Below are 25,267 nucleotides of genomic sequence, written 5' to 3' on the forward strand. Positions count from 1 at the left end.
CAGCAACCAGGCTACCTTCTTTGGTCCTAGAACCCAGATCATCATGTCCCTCAAAGAATTTAGGGTAAATGTATTTGACCTTTCGGCCTTTCATTATATTATAAGTAACCCAGGTTTTCCATCCAACAGCATTCATTTTTTTTTTTACATGATTTTTGTAGGTTTGTGTAGGGCATATGCCCTTTCTCAATGTGCAGGCATGGAAAGCTAAATATACGGATGATAATAAAACTCTTTATATGTGATTTGATGATACCATTAGTCCCCTCCTGTTGAGTGGGGTGGAGACGAAAACAGAAGCCAAGTGCAACATTTTTTTTGCTGTTGCATTTTTTCATCCGGTCACTCACTCCACTTACTGCAAAAGAAGCTAGCTAGTTGCATACAACAGCGGCATCTTCAAAGCATCGTATTACTTTCCCTGCCTGCAAATTTCCAACAGTTTCAAATGTAACTGTAGCCTATTGATAAGCAGATCGCATCAAATATTTGGTATAACTTGGACAATAATACTAGCTTCCGAACGTTGATGACGTGAGTAACGTTATTATTCATTTTGAGAACGAGAAGTCTCCCGCCATGGCGCGACGCCGCTAACAAGTTAATTGAGGGAAGTTTTGAAAGTGCTTGTTCTGCCCTTTTTGAAGAAACGTCGTTGATCAGCGCTAGAAGGACAACTATTTGCAAAGCAAGGGTGAGCAGCTAGCTACTACTGATAATTATTATTATTTTGACGTGGATGATGAATCCTAATTCATCTATCTAAAGTTAGTTAGCCAATTTATTTTGACTTCTGCTTGCCTTTCTTTAGCTAATGTCTCCTGCACGCTGCTCCGGCTAACTTGGTTGCATTTTAGCCAAACAAACGTTAGCAAACTAGCTACTATAGTTATTGTACATTCGTCGTTTGTGTGAATTGTCAGCTAATACATGGCATTTTAACTGTGAAATTGTGTAGTTAACGGGTTTTTACTGAATATGGTTTATTCATAGATCGCTATTGAGATGGCTACCCAGCTAAGTTGGCTATCCCAACTGGTTCGACAGGCAGTTGCATTGGCCATGTGCTGTAATTCTTTCTGGTCTGTAGTTAGCAAGCTAACGTTAGTAGTTAGAGCGTCGCCTTTCAGGGTTGGTGTTTTTAAAACGGTATACCACATGTTACTGCACGATAAACACATTTGACCGACAACAATTGTTGTGATTGTGAACCCATAATAGCTCAAAGACATGTCAATTTGGTGGAGTCGAATAAGAATACTAACCATTACCATTTTAACCCACATGGTGGCAGTAACGTCAAAGTTGATAGTGACTTTATGGGAGGAAATAACCGGACTGACAGATTTGATGGTATCATAACATTTCATTGGTTGGCTACAACTATTTTGACTATGTACAAAGTTGTTTAGAAGAGATGCCTGTTGTATAATTTGCCTGCTATGTTACATTATTTAAATGTCTGTAAAATAGGCCTAAATGAGAGATTTGATCATGGAAGGGTTATTATCGATTGTGTATGATTTTCCTAGAGAGTAGGCTAATGGGACTTATTTGAAAATATTGCCTAGGTTAAGGTAAGCTACATGTCAAGCTACATAATGTCAAGATTGTGAATTTCACTATATTTCTCTAGTACAGGGATCATCAACTAGATTAAGCCCCAAGCTGATACATTTTTCTTGAGCAGATGGTCAGGGGCCTGGTACATAATTACACATGTGTAGACTGCAAATTGATTGCAACAAGCCCAAAAATGTAAAACATTTGACTAAAACTATAATAATTTCAAACCTTGCTTACATTTAAGCTCACATACACTGAGTATACAAAACATTAGGAACACCTTCCTAATATGGGGTTGCACCCACTTTTGCCCTCAGAACAGCCTCAGTTCATCGGGGCATGGACTCTTCAAAAGCGTTCCACATGGATGCTGGCTCATGTTCACTCCATTGCTTCCCAAGTCAAGTTGGCTGGTGGACCATTCTTGATGCACACAGGAAACTGTTGAGGGTGAAAAACCCAGCAGCGTTTCAGTTCTTGACACACTCAAACCGGTGTGCCTGGCAGCTACTACTGTACCGTACCCGTTCAAGGGCACTTAATTATTTTGTCTTGCCCATTCACCCTCTGAACAGCACACATACACAATCCATGTTTCAATTGTCTCAAGACTTAATAATCCTTCTTTAACCTGTCTCCTCCCCTTCATCTACAGTGATTGTAGTGTATTTCACAAGTGACATCAATAAGGGATCATGGCATTCACCTGGTCAGTTTATCATGTAAAGAGCAGGTGTCCTTAATGTTTTGGACACTCAGTGTATATCTCTAGTATGTGAGGGAATACTTTGGACAGATTTCCTACATTTAAATAACTTGGATTTGATTTGCTGGTGTTTTTACATCTTATGTCCAACAATACAAATATAAATATATATATATATATATATTTATTTATTTATTTATTTATTTATTTTTAAAGCCCAGAACTTGGGAGGCCAAATAAAATTAACCAGGGAACCCTGCTCTGTCTAGTACACCCAATAGGACACGTTTAATAGCTTTGTCATTTCACAGGTTCTTTTTCCTTGTAAGATCAACATTGCGGGTGAAGACTGCACAAGGTCATGCCAATACAATACATTAATGTTGAATGTTCATATCTCCCGTGTGATTGAGGTTGAAGTAAGAATTGCAGTAAAAATATAAAACAATTGCTTAGGCCTACTTAACACAAATCTTGCTGGATGTTGAATTCCCTTGATATGCCAATCTTATTTTACATTAGTGCATAATCAGTTTATATACTGTCAGGTCCATATTTATTGGCACTCTTGATAAAGATGAGCAAAAAGACTAATACAATTACTAGCTATATTGTATGCTCAATATTTTTTATATATAAAATGTAACCTTTTAACTAGGCAAGTCAGTTAAGAACACGTTCTTATTTACCATGACGGCCAAACCCGGACGATGCTGGGCCAATTGCGCGCAGCCCTATGGGACTCCCAATCATGGCCGGATGGGAGTTAAATGGGGAAGTTATTTTGTGTAATAATACAATTGCCAAGAAAAAGTGATTTTGTTTAACAAGTAAAACAAATCTAAAAAAGATGGGGGTCAAAATGATTGGCACCCTGTTTTCAATACTCTAGCACCCTCCCCTAACGACACTGAGCCTTTTTCTCAAATGTTTTGAGATTGGAGAACACATTGGGAGGGATCATAGACCGTTCCTCCATAAAGAATCCTTCCAGATCCTTGATATCATTCGTCTGCACTTATGGACTGCCCTCTTCAATTCAAACCACAGGTTTTCAATGGGCTTCAAGTCCAGAGACTGTAATTAACTATATCTTTCTGGATATTGATTAGTGCTCTGGGTTATTGTCTTCCTGAAAGATTCACTTGCAGCCAAGTGTTTGCCTCCTGGCAGAGGCAACCAGGTTTTTGGCTAAGATGTCCTGGTATTTAGTACAATTCATGATGCCGTTGACCTTAACAAGGGCACAACAGTGGTGGGTTTGGCGTCGAAAAACAGAAGCATATGCAGAAAAGTACCTCATACCTACGGTAACATATGGGGGTGTAGCTTTGATGTTATGGGGCTATTTTGCTTCCACTGGTCCTTGGGCCCTTGTTAAGGTCAAAGGCATCATTAACTTTATTTTACCCAGGACAAGGTGAGGTATTGAAAACAGGAGTACCAATTTTTATTCCCTGAACCATTGTGCAGTGCCCTAATGTAAACCAGGCACCACCTTGGCAAAATTCAGATTGGCCTATTCATATTCAATTGACAGTTTCTATTAACTGAGATCCCGCTAACGGGATCGATATGACAACAGCCAGTGACAGTGCAGGGCGCCAAATTCAAACAGAAATCTCATAATTAAAATTCCTCAAACATACAAGTATCTTATACCATTTTAAAGATAATCTTGTTGTTAATCCCACCACAGTGTCCAATTTCAAAAAGCCTTTACAGCGAAAGCACCACAAACGATTATGTTAGGTCACCGCCAAGTCACGGAAAAACACAGCCATTTTTCCAGCCAAAGAGAGGAGTCACAAAAGCATAAATAGAGATAAAATTAATTACTAACCTTGGATCTTCATCAGATGACACTCATAGGACTTCATGTTACACAATACATGTATGTTGTGTTCGATAAAGTGCATATTTATATCCAAAAATAAAAATGTTACATTGGCGTGTTATGTTCAGTAGTTCCAAAACATGCAGTGATTTTGCAGAGAAGCCACATCAATTTACAGAAATACTCATAATAAACATTGATAAGAGATACAACTATTATACATAGAACTTTAGATAAACTTCTCCTTAATGCAACCACTGTGTCAGATTTCAGGAAAACTTTACGGAAAAAGCACACCATGCAATAATCTGAGTATGGCGCGCCGAGACCAAAACAGCCAAAGAGAGAGACGCCATGTTGTGGAGTCAACAGAAGTCAGAAATAGCATTATAAATATTCACTTACCTTTGATGATCTTCATCAGAATGGACTCCCAGGTATTCCAGTTCCACAATAAATGTTTGATTAGTTTGATAAAGTTCATAATTTATGTCCAAATACCTCCTTTTGTTAGCCCGTTCAGCCCTGTAATCTAAATTCATGACGCACGAGCAGACAAAGTAAAAAAGTTCCGTTACAGTCCGTAGAAACATGTCAAACGAAGTATAGAATCAATCTTTAGGATGTTTTTAACATAAATCTTCAATAATCTTCCAACCGGAGAATTCCTTTGTCTGTAGAAATGCAATGGAACGCAAGCTAACTATCACGTGAACTCGTGAGACTGCGCTCATGGCTGCTCATCGGCCCCCCTTCACAGTAGAAGCATCAAACAAGGTTCTAAAGACTGTTGACATCTAGTGGAAGCCTTAGGAAGTGCAATATGACCATATCCCACTGTCTTCAATAGGGGATGAGTTGAAAACCTACAAGCCTCAGATTTCCCACTTCCTGTTTTGATTTTTTTCTCAGGTTTCTGCCTGCCATATGAGTTCTGTTATACTCACAGACATCATTCAAACAGTTTTAGAAGCTTCAGAGTGTTTTCTATCCAAATATACTAATACTATTAATATCTTAGCTTCTGGGACTGAGTAGCAGGCAGTTTACTCGGGGCACCTTATTCATCCAAGCTACTCAATACTGCACCCAGCCATAAGAAGTTAAATGATCAGTCGGTGTATTGAGTAGTTTTAGATGAGAACTGATTTAGTTCTTGTTAAACAGCTGTAAAGATCAATTTGATACATGGTGCAATATTCATTCAACCTGGTAAGGAGCGATCAATAACACTGTTCCTTTTATGCATTCTACTAGTTAATACATGTTTTGATTAATGTAGGCTACTCAACATTTTTATCTGGGCATTCCTAATGCGATAGAACATGCTCTGACTCGTGTTGTCTACTCAACCAATGTTATCAGTATGGAACAAATCAACTCGGCTGTGATTAAAATATGTATTCCCTCAGTACATGAAGTTATTTTCGACCTTTACTTCAACACCAATTACTGGTTTTGATTAGAGGTCGACCGATTAATCGGAATGGCCGATTTTAATTAGGGCCGATTTCAAGTTTTCGTAACAATCGGTAATCGACATTTTTGGATGCCTGCCGATTATATTGCAATCCACTAGGAGACTGTGTGGCAGGCTGACCACCTGTTATGCGAGTGCAGACAGCAAGGAGCCATGGTAAGTTGCTAGCTAGCATTAAACTTATCTTATAAAAAAACAATCTTAACATAACTAGTGATTGATATTTCTAGTTTAACTAGCTTGTCCTGCTTTGCATATAATCAATGCGGTGCCTGAAATTGTGTCACTTCTCTTGCGTTTTGTGTAAGCAGAGTCGGGGTATATGCAGCAGTTTGGGTCGCCTGGCTCGACGCGAACTGTGTGAAGACCATTTCTTCTTAACAAAGACCGTAATTAATTTTACATAATTATGACATAGCATTGAATGTTGTGCAATGTAACCGCAAAATTCAGACTTAGGGTTGCCACCCGTTCGATAAAATACGCAACGGTTCCGTATTTCACTGAAAGAATAAACATTTTGTTTTCGAAACGATAGTTTCTGGATTTTACCATATTAACTTCTTGGTGACGAGGCAGTATTTTCACGTCCGGATGAAATGCATGCCCAAATTCAACTGCCTGCTACTCATCCCCAGAAGATAATAAATGCATATTATTAGTAGATTTGGATAGAAAACACCACTGAAGTTTCTAAAACTGTTTGAATCATGTCTGTGAGTATAACATAACTTATTTAGCAGGAGAAACCCTGAGGACAAACCATTCAGATTTTTTAAATTTTAAATTCACTCTATTCAATGGGTTTTCATTGGGAATCCAGATTTCTAAGGGACCTTCTTGCAGTTCCTACCGCTTCCACTGGATGTCACCAGTCTTTAGAAATTGGTTGAGGTTTTTCCTTTATGAAATGAAGAAGTACGGCCATCTTGAACGAGGATCACTTGAAGTGTACTGTTAGATAGAGGCGCGAGACCAGAAAGCTAGCTACAGTTTGTTTTCCTCCTGTATTGAACAAAGATCATCCGTCTTCAATTTTATCGATTATTTACGTAAAAAAAATACCTAAAGTTGTATTACAAAAGTAGTTTAAAATGCTTTGGCAAAGTTTACAGGTAACTTTTGAGATATCTTGTAGTCACGTTGCGCAAGTTGGAACAGGGATTTTTCTGGATCAAACGCACCAAATAAATGGACATTTTGGATATATATCGACGGAATTAATCGAACAAAAGGACCATTTGTGATGTTTATGGGACATATTGGAGTGCTAACAAAAGAAGCTCGTCAAAGGTAAGGCATGAAATATATTTTTATTTCTACGTTTTGTGTTGTGCCCGCAGGGTTGAAATATGCTTTCTCTCTTTGTTTATGGAGGTGCTACCTTCAGATAACAGCATGTTTTGCTTTCGATGAAAAGCCTTTTTGAAATCTGACATGTTGGCTCTATTCACAACAAGTGTAGCTTTAATTTGGTATCTTACATGTGTGATTTCATGAAAGTTTCATTTTTATAGTAATTTGGCGCTCTGCATTTTCACTGGCTTTTGGCCAGGTGGGACGCAAGTCCCACATATCCCAGAGAGGTTAATGACATAAGCTCGTATTTCTGTGTGTTTATTATATTATAATTAAGTCTATGATTTGATATTTGATAGAGCAGTCTGAGTAGTGGTAGGCAGCAGCAGGCTCCTAAGCATTCATTCAAACCGCCCTTTCCTGCGTGTGCCAGCAGCTTTTCGCAATGCTTGAAGCACAGCGCTGTTTGACTTCAAGCCTATAAACTCCCGAGATTAGGCTGGCAATACTAAAGTGCCTACAAGAACTTCCAGTAGTCAAAGGTATATGAAATACAAATGTTATAGAACCTAAAACTTTTTACCTGGGAATATTGAAGACTCATGTTAAAAGGAACCACCAGCTTTCATATGTTCTCATGTTCTGAGCAAGGAACTTCAATGTTAGCTTTTTTTACATGGCACATATTGCACATTTACTTTCTTCTCCAACACTGTGTTTTTGCATTATTTAAACCAAATTGAACGTTTCATTATATTTGAGACTAAATTGATTTTATTTATGTATTACGTTAAAATAAGAGTAATGTTCATTCAGTTTTGTTGTAATTGACATTTATTATAATAATCTGACTATCTATCTATCTATATCTCGTCAGATTAATCGGTGTCGGCTTTTTTTGGTCCTCCAATAATTGTTATCGCCGTTGGAAAATCACGGTCGGTCGACCTCTAGTTTTGATTGAATAATACAATCAAAATTAAAGGAGAAGTTGGCTTTTTACAACCAAATCTCTATCGTTAGTGTAAATGGCATGTTATTGAAGGGTCCAGACATGTTTTTTTTTTGCCATTTCACTTGTTTTAGAGAATCTTACCTCAACCAGCAAGTCAGCTGATAACTTAGTGGTAAGAGCGTTGGGCCAGAAATTCGAATGGTCGCCAGTTTGAATCCCTGAGCTGACAAGGTGCAACATTTGTCGGTGCCCTAATTGGTTTAGGATTGCCATTGATAATGGCAGATCCTGGCTGCGACCCCACTCTCCGAGAATGTCTATGGGGGAGTTGGGATATGCATAAACACATTTCCAAATCATAGATGCCTGTAATGCACAAATGTACATTTGTGAAATACGACAAATATAAGCACCCACCTTTATCATTATAATGATAAAGTCCTTATCCTGGTTGTGCAGTACAGGGGCTCTGAAAACATACAAATATTTCCTTTTAGAAACTGAAAAGCTCTCATTATAGTGATGCAGGTCTTTAGACATATGAATTTGTCATTCCGAACTTTATCTGCAAGGTGCGACTCAATCTGCATTTGTTCATGTTTTTTTCAGAGCCCTGTACAGCACAACAAGGATGACGAAGTGACTCGCCGGGTTGGGGTAAGTTTCTCAAAAAAAATCGCAAAAAAAAAGTGTCTGGATCCTTCCTACCATTTACATATCATTTACATAAAGTTTCGATTTGGTAAAAGGTTTAAAAAAATATTTTAAAAAAGGTAATTTCTCCTTCAATGTGCCCAACGACTTATTTGCTGAGTATTTTTGATTTTATTGTTATCAACGTTTCTCAATGGCACTGTGTCCAAAATCCAGAATTTAATCTACTGACTTCTTTTCTTAGACTCATTGGACCTTGACATTTATGATTTGTTGGATGGACATTGATAGTTGATGGAAGACGGAATACTTTGACAACGTCAAAATGTGTTCAATCCCTGGGCTCCCAACACCAGGTTCAAAAGTTTCAGTTCTCATAACAAGGGTGAACTGCAATCCCCAATGTGATATTGTGGAGCTATGGGGCAATTTTGATCAAGAGCGAAAAATTGCCTATCAACACCTGCGAAAAGACATTCAGTTTCCCAGAGAAACCTTTCGTGAGTTGGAGGGAAATCCTGGAGATGTGTGCCTGGTTCAGATATATGAAACTTGGTATAGGGTACGCATAGTCTCAAGAAATGGCTCAAGTTACAATGTGTTCCTAATTGACGAAGGGCGAATGCTTGGTGTCACCACTAGCATGTTGGCTTGGGGTCAGAAAGAGTTTTTCCACCTACCCCCTGAGGTAGAATTCTGTGTTCTCTCCAATGTGTTGCCCGTGTCACCTGAGAACAGGTGGTCTCCAGTGGCCTTAGAATTTCTGAAATCCCTCTGCGGAAAGACGGTTGATGCATGTGTCCAGGACATCTTGGTGCCCCATAGAACCTTCCTCCTGGATGTGCCCTGCGTATCTAGACAGATGCACGAAATGGGGTTTGCTAAGAAGCTGAGCACCGATAAGTTCAAGCTCTACGTTTCAAAGTCATTGCAGAGTGGGGCTTCAAACTCTACAGAATATCCACAGAAGTCCTCTGTGAGAAATGACCCACTAGAGACCCGTGAGCAAATTGAGAAGCAGCAGCACTACATGTATCCAGAGCTGCAAACGGAAACCGTAGAGACGGTCATTGTCACGGAGGTAACCAACCCACTGCGCGTCTTCTGTCAGTTGAAGGTGTTTTCTCAAGAGTTGAAGAAACTAACGGAGCAGATTACACAACACTATGAAGGACGAGTGGAAACGGGCATCACCAGACCCGAAACATTGGGTTCCCCATGTGCCTCAAGAGCAAGTGACGGAAGATGGTATCGGTCTATGTTACAACATGTCTTTCCAGCCAATAATGTGGTTGAAGTGCTCCATGTCGACTATGGGAAGAAACAGTTTGTCCAAGTGGAGAACATCAGACCACTGGCCACAGAGTTCTTCAGAATGCCTGTTGTCACATACGTCTGCTCCCTCCACGGCGTCATCGACAAAGGCGTTGGATGGACGGCTGCCCAGATTGAATATCTGAAATCCCTACTTCTGAACAGGACTGTGATCGCCAAGTTCGAGTACCAGAGTCTGTCAGAGGGAGTCCACTACGTAACACTCTATGGGAATGAAAACACAAACATCAACAAACTGTTTGGCACAAAGGAGAGATGTTTGCTGGACTCTGAGAAGGTGCATGGAGATTATGCTGTTCGCAACAACTGTGCAAGTCCTCCACATCCAGATGGAATCAAATTTCAGGAAACTGCACCACCAAACTCTGGTGATCCCATGGAAATTAAGGCTAAATATCATGCCGAAGATCTCCCTCTGAATTCTTCACATGTGGCAGTTGTACAACATGTGGAGAACCCTTCAGAATTCTGGATTCATACACAGATGTATGCAGATGCATTTAATCAAATGATGAATGATCTTGCTGATTTGTACAGCAACCCAGTCAGTGCAGGAGTTGTCGAATGTCCAAAAGTTGGCCTTTATTGTGCTGCCAGATCACAAGATAACTCTTTTTACAGGGCGACTGTGTCTGAAGTCACTGGGAACAAGGCCAGGGTCTTCTTTTTTGACTACGGAAACACAGAGATGATTGACTGGTTCAATCTAGGAGTCCTTCCTGACAAGTTTAAAGAGTTGCCAGCACTTGCACTAAAGTGTAGGCTGGCCGGTATTAGACCAAAAGAGGAGAAATGGAGCCGAAATGCTACAGACTTCTTCACAAAATCAATCGCAGACAAGATCCTGGATGTACACGTAACTGCAAAGTCTCATGGTGCTTACATTGTTCAACTGATGGATTCCTCTGCACATGGAGAGCGAGATGTCAGTAAGCTGCTTTGCAATGCTGGCTATGCAGAGAAGGGCGACACAAGTAAGACCCCTCACAAGGCCTCTTCAAGGCCTATCATCGCCCCCACAACACAGAGCCCACGTGCCATTCCTTATGATGTGTTCAAGGCAAGTGTTGGCCCTCAAGGATTGTCCACCAGTGATTCCACTGTCAAAGAGTCCAGAACTGCCTTCAAGGAATACCTGTTTCCAATAGGAAGTTCAGTTGAAGCCAATGTGTCTTACATTGAGAGTCCAAATGACTTTTGGTGCCAACTAGCACAAAATTCGAATCATCTAAAATGGCTCATGCAAGACATACAGCAGCATTATGCTGACACTGAGTTTGGGCAACCTGTGGAACCTGCCTGTGTTGCCCGCCACCCAGACAACGGAATGTGGTACAGAGCCCTGGTCATTCAGAAGCATGCAACACTGCACGTTGATGTGCTGTTCATAGACTATGGTCAGACAAAAACAGTCTCCCTGCAAGACTTACGCCGCATAGATCCCAACTTCATGCAACTTAAAGGTCAAGCCTTTCGTTGCAGCTTGTACAACCTTATCCTCCCTACTTCTCACACCACTGAATGGCCTGAAGATGCCATTAGACAGTTCCACGACTTTGTGGACACCGCAGCATCCGACCACAGGGTCTTGAAGTGCACCATATATGCTGTCATGTACAATGCCCAGAAAGTGGTATTCAATGTGGTGGATCTGGAAACACCCTTTCAGAGTGTCTGCAACTTGATGGTTCAGAAAGGACTGGCAAACCGTGCACCTGCCAAAAAAGTCCCTTCCTCCCCTTTCCGGTTGGACACCTACTACTACTCCACTCACAACATCAAAACGGGGAGTGAAGAAGAGGTCAGTGTGACAAGTGTGAAAAATGTCAATCACTTCTACTGCCAGTTGAAAAGGAATGCAGATACAGTTAAAGGACTTGCAGAGACCATCAACACGCTTTGTCGCCAGTTGGAGATCACCAACTGTCCCCAAACTTTTGGAACTGTGTGCTTTGCGAAATACACGGACGGAGAGTGGTACAGAGGGCAGATCAAGTCTAGAAATCCAACAATCCTGGTGCACTTTGTGGATTATGGCGACACATTGGAAGTAATAAAATCAGATCTGCTTCCCATTCCCATTGAGGCCAGTGAGATCATGTCTGTGCCTGTACAAGCTGTCCAGTGTGGGCTTTCTGATATCCCCGGAGAGGTTACAAGTGAGGTGAACGGCTGGTTTGAGACCAGTATGACTGACCGGAACTTCAGGGCTCTTGTGGTGGCAAAAGACCCTGGGGGCAAGTTGCTGGTTGAGCTCTATGACAGGAAAATGCAAGTGAATGCAAAGATAAAGGAGAAGTTCAACCTTGAGATGCACAGAGAGGAGCAAGTGGTACACCGAAGCAGGAGACCACATGATGGAACCAGCAGCCACACATCAGCTCTTGAGGCCAAACCTCTGTCTACAACTAAAGAGGTGTTACAAAAAACCGACGAGGACACCCAAAAGTTTGAGAAACTCCCTCGAGCACCCTACACAACATATCAAAAACGGGTACCTTTGAGGAGACCTAATGAGCGAGTTTGTTCAGAGGCCAGGAAACAACCAGAAAAACCAATTCCTCAGGTGGAAACTAAAGGCCCACAAGCGCCAAAGCCATCCCTCAGTGAACCACAAAAGGAGATTGAAGTTCCCAAAGCAAAGGTGAAAGATCTTCCAAAACTCTCAGACCTGCCCTCAAAATCCATAAATCCAGGCATGGTAGCCGATGTCTTTGTCTCACATTGCAATAGTCCACAGAGTTTCTTTGTACAGTTGATCAAGGAGGAAGATGACATTTATTCCATTGTGGAGAAACTCAATGTTGAACAGTCAACTGCTGCAACCATTCACACTAAGGACTTGAGTCAAGGAGACTTGGTCAATGCAGAGTTTCCAGATGATTCGTCATGGTACCGTGCAGTTGTAAGTGAAATACTGGGAAACGAAACAGCTCTTGTTGAGTTCATAGACTTTGGAAATACAGCAACAGTTTCAGTCTCCAAGATATGTCAACTCGACAAACACTTCCTTGAAATTCCCAGGTTCAGTATTCACTGCTTCCTAAGTGGAGTGACAACAGTCGGAAACCAAGCAGAACTGAATCCGGAAGTTGTGTCCAACTTCAAAGAGAAAGTTGGTTTAAACGGTAACAAACGGTTAGGGTGCATGTTCATGAAACAGTCTGGATCTTTTTGGGAGGTTGGCCTAGTGCACGGCAGCAAAGCAATCACATGCAACATATCTCCCTGCAGCGCAACAGCCTCGTCTGATGTGATACATGAGACATCAGAAGGCTCCAACCAAGAGGCAGAAGAGCCCCAACAAAGCCTTTCTGCTAGAATTGTGCCACCAGAGATGAGCACTTTGGTCGACGTTAAGACTGCTCGTTATAGTAAGCCTGACATTTCAGAGGGACAGACCGTAGAAGTCTATGCCTCTACTATAAATGGACCTCAGTCCTTTTGGTGTCAATCTGCTGAATCAGACAAACTTGATAAGATCACTGAAGTTGTTGCAGACGCTGGGAATGCTGTGGCATCAACGTTAATTGACATGGAAACCCTGTGCACTGGAAGCCCTTGCATTGCTCTATTTGTGGACGATGAACAGTGGTACCGTGCAGAAGTCCTAAGGAAAGATGGAGATGCCCTATCCATTCTCTTTGTGGACTATGGAAATGAGTCTACAGTCAATCTGAAAGCTGTGAGGCCAATGCCAACTGTGCTCATTGACACTCCCCCACAGGCGTTCCAGTGTCAGCTTGAAGGGTTTGATTATTCACAAGGATCCTGGCATGACACTGCTGCTGACCAGTTATCAGAACTCATAAAAGACAAACTTCTACACCTGACAGTTATGAGAGTATCCAGTCAAAAGCGGGGTGGGATCACATGTTTCCTCAAGGTGAAATGCGAGGAAGAAATGATAAATGACACTATGAAGCTGTACTGGAAGAGCTCTATTGACAAAGTAACGTCTGAAGACGAAGACAAGTCCGATCCTACAGGAGTTGCAATGTCAGGTGACACGCCTTCACTGGTAGGTGAATTTAAGTTGGTTGAGGAAGCGGCAGCAGTGCCCAACTCAAGTCCCGAAGAGCCATATAAAAAAGTCAGAGAGCATGACACAGACTATGCTTTGGCCCATAGTGAAACTCATGAGTTATTGGATGAGGACAAATGCACAGACATTTCTGATGAGCAACAGGACAGCTCAGTACTCACCCAAGCAACAGATGAAGGTCATGCAGAGGATGTGGATCTGATAAGTTTCCAAGTAGATGCAGACTGTTTTGATCACCTTGGTAACACTGAGTCAATTGACGATGACAAAGAGGAAGAAAAACAGTCTTACACAAATGAGATCCAAGAATCCATGACCGCCATACAGGTTCTGAGTGCAAAGACACCCAACGAAGGGATAGAGACTAAGTCCATTCCCATAATCATCATCTGTGAGGAACCAAGTGACGCAGGACTCGAATGTGTCTCAGAGAGTGGAGTCTCATGTGAGGCTCAAGTGGCAACCTCCCAAGGGAACAAAGACATCTTGGTTTCAAGGACTAAAAAGGACACATTGGAAGTAGACAAAGACGAAAGTGGGAGTGTATCAGTACTGGAAAAAGCCTTCAGTCTGGATGACTCAGAGTCACGTCTGTACTTCGACGAACACTTTGACCAGACTTCTCTTTCAATCATCTACCAAGGTCAAGACGACATCTATGAGGAAGTTTTCAAACTCTGTGCTGAGCCTGTCGCCGAGAGTGCAAAGTCAGAACATGCTGTCACAGAGGAGTCAGAGACCAAAGATGAGGAACTGGAGACCTTGGCTTTGGAGTTGGAGACCAAAAAAGAGGAATCTGGAATCCGAGATGAGGATGTAAACATCTCTGCTGTTGTAGCTGAGTCTGGTGAGTTCTACACGTTATTTACTATTTGAACTTTGCATTCTTTTCTATCAAATTTGAGTACTTATTACATTTTAAATTTGTCATTTGGCAGATACTCATAACCAGAGCGACGTGCAGTAGAGTACATACATTTTTTGTACTTTATGGTACGTATTACACTGGGTGTGTTAGTTTAATATTGAAAGGTTTAGCTTTTTTTGTGTGTCTGTTTTAGAGTTTGGTAAACTTCAGAGAGTTGAGCTAACTGTTCCAGTTGGGTCATCATCCTGTGTCGTTTGGTCCTCTGCTAAGAAGAGTTGGTGTAAAGCAAAGATTTTGAAGATCTTTGAGGACTCCATAAAGGTAAGCAAGCTCCCCCACACCCTGTGTTTAAAAACGACCAACTGATGTGTGAGACGTATCACTGCATATATTTGTATCTGCAATATAACCCTGAGCTGTTATCTGGAAAATATATATTTTTTAAACGCTAGGTTCTGCTGCTGGATCACGACACTGAAATGATAGTAGACCCACACAATATATTTGAGCCGTTGTCTTCAGAAACAGAAGAGGTTTGTAACAAGGAATGTTTCTCCCTCCATCTTCACATGACAAAGATTTCCTATAGAGATAATGGCCTTTTCATTGTTATGTTTGTTAATTTGAGCATCATATGTTTACACTTTGAACTTGACCAGAGCGGTGACTTCGATACAGCATCGTCGAATGCTGGGTCAGAACGTGGTAAGCATGTCTCAGATCTCTTAAAGACGTAGTGTTTTGATATGACTCAAAGGATTAATCTTGATATAGAACACAGTGACGTGAAAGTTTCTTGCACTATTTTGGAGTCTTATCCCAGGTTTGCTATCATACAGATCATGAAGACACAGATGACAGTGACAACACCGTTGCAGGAGATGACCTGAGCAAGGCTGCCTCAGAGGTAGGTGTAATTGTAAACTTTTTGTATCGATTCTATGCATTTTCTCTGTTTTTAAAATGGAGTCATTGTAAAATGTATTTTATAGGGCTTTCTGGTGTATCTCGACACTGAGATTGTAGATCCGTGCAAAAACGTTGTTGTAGTGTGCAAAACCAGGGCGTGTTTTGTAACAAGATGTTAATACATTGCTTTTCCCATTTTTCCTCCACATGAGAATGATTTCCTGTTACTCACAATTAAACTCCAGCATGCTCTATCGCAGGTCCAGGATGACTCTACTCTAGCTGATGTTTGTGCACCATTAGATGAATCTAGTGGTGAGTGGTATTTCATAATTCTGTAGTTCATAGGTTTTAATCTAATGCAGTACATGACACATCAGCAAAGATTGTATGATGTTGATTCTCAGTCTTAATTTATGCCGGTGTACTGAAGACACATGAAAGTGGAACATTGCTAGAGCCCATTTTGCCAACTTTGATCATTTGACAGGTTTAGCTAAATGCAAACAACCAAAAAAGTACTGTTTCTGAACATGATCAATGCCTTTGCAGATGTGATTTCAGAACAGCTAGTTGATACTGAACCAGCAACTGATGTAGAAGTTGTATCCCGTGTTCCCACACAGGATAATAAGGTAAGAAGTTGGTTGTAATAAGTGACATTCACATTGTCGTCATAAAACGGAACTATGAATACTCTTAATATTCGGTTACATTTTTAGGATGATGACGTGCTTGAGGAAGACTCATGTCTTAGAGAAGTGACTTCATGTCCCATTGGAGACGGTTTAGGTATGTGATCACATCTGATTTGATTGGTGTCAGACAAATCCATACATGGACAAATGCACTCTTATTGTTTGTTGATTTTAAACGATGAACGTAAGTATCCTTTACAGTTACATCCACAGATGATGGTGCTGAGATTAAGAAAGCAACCTGTGCAGATGGTATATCAAGTGCTACCCCGCAGGAAAGGGTAAGCATATTTGTAGTGGTAGAGAGGAGTTGTTGCGTTGTTTTTTTGTATCCACTTTGATTGGGACACTTTTGATATTCTGTTCATTTTTAGGACGACCTTCTAGGGGAATCAAAGTCTAGTCCTGATGAAGACTGTTTAGGTTTGTGATGACATTTTGTGGATTCAGGCTGTAGTATTTCTGTGTAGTTATTGATGCCAATGTAAATGCCTTTTGTAGTGTCCACAGAACAGAGAACTGATGCTCAAGAGGCAATTGTTGTGGAGGTTACATCCAGTGCTCCCACACAGGACAAGGTAACAGAACTCTTCAAATCGAATTCTATTCGTGACCTACATACTCTACAGAAGGTATAAAAGGTCTAGTGAAATGTTTGTGTGCTAGTGCCCTCATTGCAGTACATTTTGTTTTATATACACGGCTCAAAAAAATAAAGGGAACACTGAAATAACATCCTAGATCTGAATGAAATATTCTTATTAAATACTTTTTTCTTTACATAGTTGAATGTGCTGACAAAAATCACACAAATTATCAATGGAAATCAAATTTATCAACCCATGGAGGTCTGGATTTGGAGTGACACTCAAAATTAAAGTGGAAAACCACACTACAGGCTGATCCAACTTTGATGTAATGTCCTTAAAACAAGTCAATGAGGCTCAGTAGTGTGTGTGGCCTCCACGTGCCTGTATGACCTCCCTACAACGCCTGGGCATGCTCCTGATGAGGTGGCGGATGGTCTCCTGAGGGATCTCCTCCCAGACCTGGACTAAAGCATCCGCCAACTCCTGGACAGTCTGTGGTGCAATGTGGCGTTGGTGGATGGAGCGAGACATGATGTCCTAGATGTGCTCAATTGGATTCAGGTCTGGGGAACGGGCGGGCCAGTCCATAGCATCAATGCCTTCCTCTTGCAGGAACTGCTGACACACTCCAGCCACATGAGGTCTAGCATTGTCTTGCATTAGGAGGAACCCAGGGCCAACCGCACCAGCATATGGTCTCACAAGGGGTCTGAGGATCTCATCTCGGTACCTATTGGCAGTCAGGCTACCTCTGGTGAGCACATGGAGGGCTGTGCGGCCCCCCAAATAAATGCCACCCCACACCATGACTGACCCACAGCCAAACCGGTCATGCTGGAGGATGTTGCAGGCAGCCGAACATTCTCCACGGCGTATCCAGACTGTCACATCTGTCACGTGCTCAGTGTGAACCTGCTTTCATCTGTGAAGAGCACTGGGCGCCAGTGGTGAATTTGCCAACCTTGGTGTTCTCTGGCAAATGCCAAACGTCCTGCACGGTGTTGGGCTGTAAGCACAACCCCCACCTGTGGACGTCAAAAGTGACCAAAACATCAGCCAGGAAGCATAGGAACTGAGAAGTGGTCTGTCGTCCCCACCTGCAGAACCACTCCTTAATTGGGGGTGTCTTGCTAAATGCCTATAATTTCCACTTGTTGTCTATTCCATTTGCACAACAGCATGTAAAATGTATTGTCAGTCAGTATTGCTTCCTAAGTGGACAGTTTGATTTCACAGAAGTGTGATTGACTTGGAGTTAAATTGTGTTGTTTAAGTGTTCCCTTTATTTTTTTGAGCAGTGTATATATAAAAGGGTTGTTTCTTTTTTAGGACCCTGTCTTTCAAAGATAATTTGTAAAATCCAAATAATTCACATATCTTCATTGTAAAGGGTTAAACACTGTTTCCCCATAAACAATTAATGAACATGCACCTGTGGAACGGTCGTTAAGACACTAACAGCTTACAGACGGTACGCAATTAAGGTCACAGTTATGAACACTTAGGACATTAAAACAGACCTTTCTACTGACTCTGGAAAAATACCAAAAGAAAGATGCCCAGGGTCCCTGCTCATCTGCGTGAACGTGCCTTTGGCATGCTGCAAGGAGGCATGAGGACTGCAGATGTGACCAGTCTGTGCTGTGTCCGTGCTGTGAGACGCCTAAGACGGCGCTATAGGGAGAGGGGATGGACAGCTGATCGTCCTCGCAGTGGCAGACCATGTGTAACAACACCTGCATAGGATAAGATGCATCATCAGAGCACGCAACAGAACATTGTACTGTCTACACTCGGTTTTTTATTAAATACATTTGAATCAGAACTAAAGTTTTGTTGCTAAGGATTCCACGACGTGGTTAGCCTTCACGACTGGGACTGCAATTTGTGTTCCATTTTTTTGCATGGATTCCGCGAGTGCTAGCTCGCTGTACTACAGACACTTGTCGTCGTGAGAAAGACTCATTGTTATCTTTTTGTAAAACAACTGGTTGCAGTGTAGAGCCTACCTGGATTCCAAGGAGAGCCTGAGGGAAATCAACTAGTACCAACAGTTTTACGCTATGGAGGAACAACATACTCCATCATGGAAAGATTCAACTACCTCACAAAAGAACTTTAACACGAAAAATAAAAAACAATTTATCTACAGACACGGACGATTAACTTACCGTTGATGTAGAGGCTAGTGCTCTGGCTGGAATCCATGCAGCACTGGAAATGTTTTGTGAGGAGGTATCTGGGCTGAGGGGGAGTTTGGAGTTTAGCCAGAGTGAAATTCTCATGCTCCAAGGAGAGAACAAGGCACTGACAGCCAAGGTAAAAATCCACAATTCCAACATGGATTGTCTACTCAAGGAAAATGGGGTGATGGAGTCACTACTAGACATACAAAGTCGTAGAATACGTGAAAATGTAATTTTTTCTGGGATTCGTATAATGAGATTCCTTCTGGGATTCCAATAATCCAGAGGGCGCGATCAGAGAATTCATGCAATCTTCCTTGAAACTTCCTATAGAGACTGCAAACAGTGGCTTTCCACCGAGTACACAGACTTGGAGCTTGGAGCAGCAAGACCAAGGGTCCCTGACCGATCATCGAAAAATTTGAACACAACCAACAAAGGGAGCTGATCAAAAGCAGGGGAAGAGAGCTTAAAGGGACCAAATTTGGTCTCAATGACCAATTTCCAAGGGAGATAAACAAACGTCGTAAGATACTGTATCCAGTACAAAGGCAACAGAGGGAGAAGGGTAAGCCTGCCTTTCTCATTGTGGACAAACTCTTTATAGGTGGACAGCTATTCTGCGACAGCTGCATAACACCATTGCTGTACAAAATTCTACAGGGACTTCAGGTTATGAGAAAAGAAAGTATGGGAACTGTAAAAATATCTGAACACTGAAGTGAATATGAACACACACGTACTCAATTACATGCTCGCTTCCATACACATATACACACACACCTGATCTCGCTCTCTTCTCTCTCTCGCTCTTCTCTCTTTTCTCTATTCTCCCTCTCTATTGTCGAACTGTTTTATAATTTAATGTGTTTTGTTTGTCTAATTTTTTAAATGTATTTTTTCTACAAGTTTATATATATATTTAAAACAATCAAGAGGAAGGTATCAGAATAGGGGCATTGAGGATATAACATATTGCACGGAATACATTTGTACTGTAGTGAAGCCGTCTCTAGAGTAATGCAAGGTCTCTTTCATGATCATGTGAAATGTCAATTGCTATGGAAATACTGGGATTTGTTTTTCGATGATGTTAAATGTAATTATGATGCAACTATGTCGGTGATACGATATGGATTACAATTGTCATGAATATTAAGGCTATACGCACTACATGTTACACACATAGACACTCAATCATGCAAATTGGCGAAGTTATTATTTATTTGGACATAACACATTATAGTCTTACTCTTATACAGGCATCGTACACACTCACTAAATCACATCCAATATCATAAACATCAACCTACTCAGATTTACTACACACATATCTTGTCTCAATTTTCTAACATCTGTGGCGTTGGCTCACAGGCAAACAGGCAAGGTAATAAAACAAATATTACTAGAACCTTTTACTTGAAGTCTAAATATCAGACATTTGAAAGCTCTAAATTTGACCACCATAATACCTCTGATGGCAGCAACTTTTACTGATGGCAGTAATAATACCTCTGATGGCAACAACCCAGCAGCAGGACCGCTACCTCCGCCTTTGTGCAAGGAGGAGCAGGAGGAGCACTGCCAGAGCCCTGCAAAATGACCTACAGCAGGCCACAAATGTGCATGTGTCTGCTCAAACGGTCAGAAACAGACTCCATGAGGGTGGTATGAGGGCCCGACGTCCACAGGTGGGGGTTGTGCTTACAGCCCAACACCGTGCAGGACGTTTGGCATTTGCCAGAGAACACCAAGATTGGCAAATTCGCCACTGGCGCCCTGAGCTCTTCACAGATGAAAGCAGGTTCACACTGAGCACATGTGACAGACGTGACAGTCTGGAGATGCCGTGGAGAACGTTCTGCTGCATGCAACATCCTCCAGCATGACCGGTTTGGCGGTGGGTCAGTCATGGTGTGGGGTGGTATTTCTTTGGGGGGCCGCACAGCCCCCCATGTGCTCACCAGAGGTAGCCTGACTGCCATTAGGTACCAAGATGAGATCCTCAGACCCCTTGTGAGACCATATGCTGGTGCGGTTGGCCCTGGGTTCCTCCTAATGCAAGACAATGCTAGACCTCATGTGGCTGGAGTGTGTCAGCAGTTCCTGCAAGAGGAAGGCATTGATGCTATTTACTGGCCCGTCCGTTCCCCAGACCTGAATCCAATTGAGCACATCTGGGACATCATGTCTCGCTCCATCCACCAGCGCCACGTTGCACCACAGACTGTCCAGGAGTTGGCGGATGCTTTAGTCCAGGTCTGGGAGGAGATCCCTCAGGAGACCATCCGCCACCTCATCAGGAGCATGCCCAGGTGTTGTAGGGAGGTCGTGGAGGCCACACACACTTTTGACTTGTTTTAAGGACATTACATCAAAGTTGGATCAGCCTGTAGTGTGGTTTTCCACTTTAATTTAGTGTGACTCCAAATCCAGACCTCCATGCGTTGATAAATTTGATTTCCATTGATAATTTGTGATTTTGTTGTCAGCACATTCAAATTTGTAAAGAAAAAGTATTTAATAAGAATAATTCATTCAGATCTAGGATGTTATTTTAGTGTTCCCTTTATTTTTTTGAGCAGTGTATACACACACACACACACACACACACACAGCAAAAAAAAGTTATTTGAGTTGTAGTAGAGGGGAATCTTAACGTTTTCTGCAACAAACTTTCACTAATATTATTCTGTGCCATTTTAGGATGATCTGCTCTGTCATGAAGAAGTCTGTTCAGGTATAAGATTTCTCTTCACACAACAGACTTCCATCACTAACTCAGACATTTTTTTCAATTGTGGGTTGACTGTTTGTGTTTAGTGACTTGTTGACGTGAGTTGTCAGTGTAAATGTCTTTAGATTGTGCAGAACAGTTTGCTGAGATTGAAGAGGTGACCGATGTGGAAGTAGTATCCAGTGCTGCTACACAGGACAAGGTAACAGAACTGCTGAGTAACACTGGAGGGAGGGGTGCTTCTTCACAGTGAGTACGTTAACATGCACACTAATATTTCAATATTAAACTGATTATGGCAGTAGTCAAATTATGAAATAGTCATGTAAACACCTTCTACTGCTTCTCGTAAGGTCAAAATCGAAGTTGGCATACGTTGATTAAAACACCTGGTTTTCTGAGCAATATTTACAATTGTTAACTTTAATCGTTGTTCCAGCTGTGTATTTGATCTGCGCATGTGTTAGCATCAGCCAAGTGAGCCTCCCGCTTTAGCGCGTGTAGAAGTGTGTTCAGAACAACAATGTATGCGTCTTAGTTTTCACATACAAACTGTCCAAACTCTGAGTCAAATATGCTTCCCAAAAATAACATGTTCACTGTGGTACATTTGTTTTGAGGAGTGATTCTTATAATTTCTTTTTTCATTTATCAGTGACATCAGGTAGCCTGATTCCATGTAAACAGGATTATTAGGGACATCGTTCTTCTTGAAAGCATGCTAACATTTTAATTAAACTATTATAATAATCTGACTATCCATAATCACATTATTGTGTGCATGTAACCGCACTCATTGTCTGAACTTTGAATGACACTAATGATTTTCTATTCAATTTAAGAATGATGTGCAGCTTGAGCAAGAGATGTCTTTTCCTGGCGAAGACTCTGCAGGTATGTGTTCATATCTTCGGGATCCATAGTTACTAGTTGGTCAATAATACTGTCTGATAAAACAGGCCAATGATAAAGGGATAACTTTTTAAAAATTAATTGCTGACACTCATTTGGTATTTTATTAGGATCCCCATTAGCTGTTACAGAAGCAGCAGCTACTCTTCCTGAGTTACACATGAAACATGACATAATATAGAACATTAATAGACAAGGACAGAACTACATCAATTTAAAAATGGCTTACATAGCCTACATGTCAATACATACACACAAACTAGTCTCGGTCAAATGGGGGAGAGGCGTTGTGCCGTGAGGGGTTGCTTTATCTGTTGTTTTTTGAAACCAGGTTTGCTGTTCATTTGAGCAATATGAGTTGGGAGTTCCATGCAATAACGGCTTTATATAATACTGTACACTTTATTGAATTTGTTCTGGATTTGGGGTCTGTGAAAAGACTCCTGGTGGGGTAAGTGTCTGTGTCAGAACTGTGTTTAAGTTGACTAAGCTAACAATTTGGAATTTTCAAAACATTGTTTCTTATAAAGATAAGTGATGCAGTCAGTCTTTCCTCAACTCTTAGCCAAGAGAGACTGGCATACATAGTATTGATATTAGCCCTCCGATTACAATGACGAGCAAGACATGCTCTGTTCTGGGCCAGCTGCAGCTTTATGTCTTTCATTGCAGCACTCGACCACATGACACTACGATAATCAAGATAAGACAAAACTAGAGCCTGCAGGACTTGCTTTGTGGAGTGTCAATAAAGCAGAGCATCTCTTTATTGATTACAGACCTCTCCCCATCTTTACAGCCATTGAATCTCTTTTGACCATGACTGTTTACAATCTAAGGTAACGCCAAGTAATTTAGTCTCTTCAACTTGTTCAACTGCCAAACCATTCATTACCAGATTCAGCTGAGGTCTAGAATTTAGGAAGTTATTTGTACCAAGTACAATGCTCTTATTTGAAGAGATGTTCAGGACATGTTTATTACTGGCTACACATTTCAAAACAGAATGCAACTCTTAAAGTGTTTCAGTGACTTCATTAGCTGTGGTTGCTGAGAGTCCTTTCGGTGCCTTTTGGCAAACTCCAAGTGGGCTGTCGTGCCTTTTTACTAAGTATTGGCTTTTGTTTGGCCACTACCATAAAGGCCTGATTGGTGGAGTGCTGCAGAGATGGTTGTCCTTCTGGAGGTTCTCCCATCTCCACAAAGGAACTCTGGAGCTCTGTCAGTGACCATTGGCTTCTTGATCACCTCCCTGACCAAGGCCCTTCTCCCCCGATTGCTCAGTTTGGTCGGGCGGCCAGCTCTAAGAGTCTTGGGGGTTTCAAACTTCCTGTTTAAAAATTGAGGCCACTGTGTTCTTGGGGACTTTCAATGTTACAGAATTGTTTTGGTACCCTTCCCCAGATCTTTCCCTTGACACAATCCTGTCTTGGAGCTCTATGGACAATTCCTTTGACCACATGGCTTGGATTTTGCTCTGACATGCACTGTCAACTGTGTCAACACACACTCTTTGTTTATTGCCAGTGGCAGGTCATTGGTGAAAAGAATAGAGGGCCTAGAGCTCAATGATATGATAAACCATTCGTAACCAGGAAAAACAGGATATTTGTATTTCTGATTTTCTCATCACATCTCTCTGCCCTCACCTTTCTCCCATACAGAAGTTGTGATGTCACAGGTGACTCATCTCTCCCTGAGAGTGGAGGAGAACTCCGATGATGACGTCATCTTTGTGTCAGAGATTCGTACCACCCAGGAACAAAGCCAGTCCAGTGACTAGTGTTGTTGTGAGGGCACACATTCAGTTCTATTCCATGTTGTAATCTGGGATGTTAAATCAATCTGTTCAGTGGCATTTTGTTTGCATTCTGTGTCCAGTTTATTTGGTCATTTGCGTTGCTTCTTTATTTAGCTGTAAGCATCCATCTTTACCTCATTTGGCTCAAGATCAGAAATACCCCAGAGGGTATACTATAAAGCATGTTCATCGAGTTAGCCAGAACTAGCTATTGATTATAAAAGTGAAATTTAGATGTTTTAGTTGGCTGAATCAATTAGACTATGCCTATTAGTTAGCTAACTCGTAATCATGCCTTGTAGTATATTACTGTCTATACCAAGTTTAGAAAAATTGACAATCTTTGAAATATGTATTCTAAATGGAACTCCTTTCAGCCTAGTGTATTTATGGAACACTGCACAATTGATGTGTTTAGTTTGAGTAATTTTGCCCAAGTTCTATATATTTCCATATTCAATTATTGGACACTTTCACAAGATGGTTGTTCCTGTAAAGAAAGGTGGTGTTCTGAATGTTTTGTTTTGTTTACACAATACATCATCTTGCACTTCCTTCCACGCGTCGTTCTTTGTCCTACCAGCAGCTATGACTAAAAACAATCTTGCAACACCACCACTACTACAATGTCGTGTCAATGCTGTTTGCATTATTTGGTGACATTCCAGAACATTACTAGAGATGGTTCA

The 25,267-nt window shown here is 41.4% G+C and overlaps 1 protein-coding gene across 3 annotated transcripts; it reads left to right on the forward strand.

Annotated features, from left to right (window-relative positions):
- The first annotated feature begins 330 nt into the window (after positions 1 to 330).
- On the forward strand, positions 331 to 25,133 carry tdrd6 (tudor domain containing 6). Of its 3 annotated transcripts, none has more exons than XR_002473332.2 (17): positions 331 to 694; positions 8,453 to 8,500; positions 8,742 to 14,724; positions 14,939 to 15,066; positions 15,198 to 15,278; positions 15,405 to 15,450; positions 15,585 to 15,652; positions 15,915 to 15,969; positions 16,207 to 16,289; positions 16,377 to 16,446; positions 16,554 to 16,633; positions 16,727 to 16,775; positions 16,854 to 16,930; positions 21,835 to 21,868; positions 21,991 to 22,118; positions 22,708 to 22,759; positions 24,442 to 24,530. XR_002473332.2 is itself a non-coding variant. In XM_021600940.2 (17 exons), the coding sequence occupies exons 3-17, from the start codon at positions 8,823 to 8,825 to the stop codon at positions 24,448 to 24,450; spliced, it is 6,858 nt and encodes a 2,285-aa protein (XP_021456615.2). In that variant the 5' UTR covers positions 331 to 694; positions 8,453 to 8,500; positions 8,742 to 8,822; the 3' UTR covers positions 24,451 to 25,133. The 3 variants fall into 3 exon arrangements, 2 of the variants coding, with proteins under 2 accessions (XP_021456615.2, XP_021456614.2); XM_021600940.2 differs by having other exon boundaries at positions 21,991 to 22,114; positions 24,442 to 25,133; XM_021600939.2 differs by having other exon boundaries at positions 332 to 694; positions 21,991 to 22,067; positions 24,442 to 25,133.
- The last annotated feature ends 134 nt before the right edge of the window (positions 25,134 to 25,267 follow it).

The sequence above is a fragment of the Oncorhynchus mykiss genome, chromosome 4, assembly GCF_013265735.2.
Source record: "Oncorhynchus mykiss isolate Arlee chromosome 4, USDA_OmykA_1.1, whole genome shotgun sequence".
Lineage (NCBI taxonomy): Eukaryota > Metazoa > Chordata > Actinopteri > Salmoniformes > Salmonidae > Oncorhynchus > Oncorhynchus mykiss.

Excerpts from the sequence above, each read along its gene's own strand:
- tdrd6 (XM_021600939.2), top strand. The coding sequence starts at position 8,823 with ATGTGTTCAATCCCTGGGCTCCCAACACCAGGTTCAAAAGTTTCAGTT. Across the intron at positions 15,970-16,206 it reads ACCATTAGATGAATCTAGTG|ATGTGATTTCAGAACAGCTA; the intron begins GTGAGTGGTATT and ends ATGCCTTTGCAG. Across the intron at positions 16,447-16,553 it reads TCCCATTGGAGACGGTTTAG|TTACATCCACAGATGATGGT; the intron begins GTATGTGATCAC and ends TATCCTTTACAG.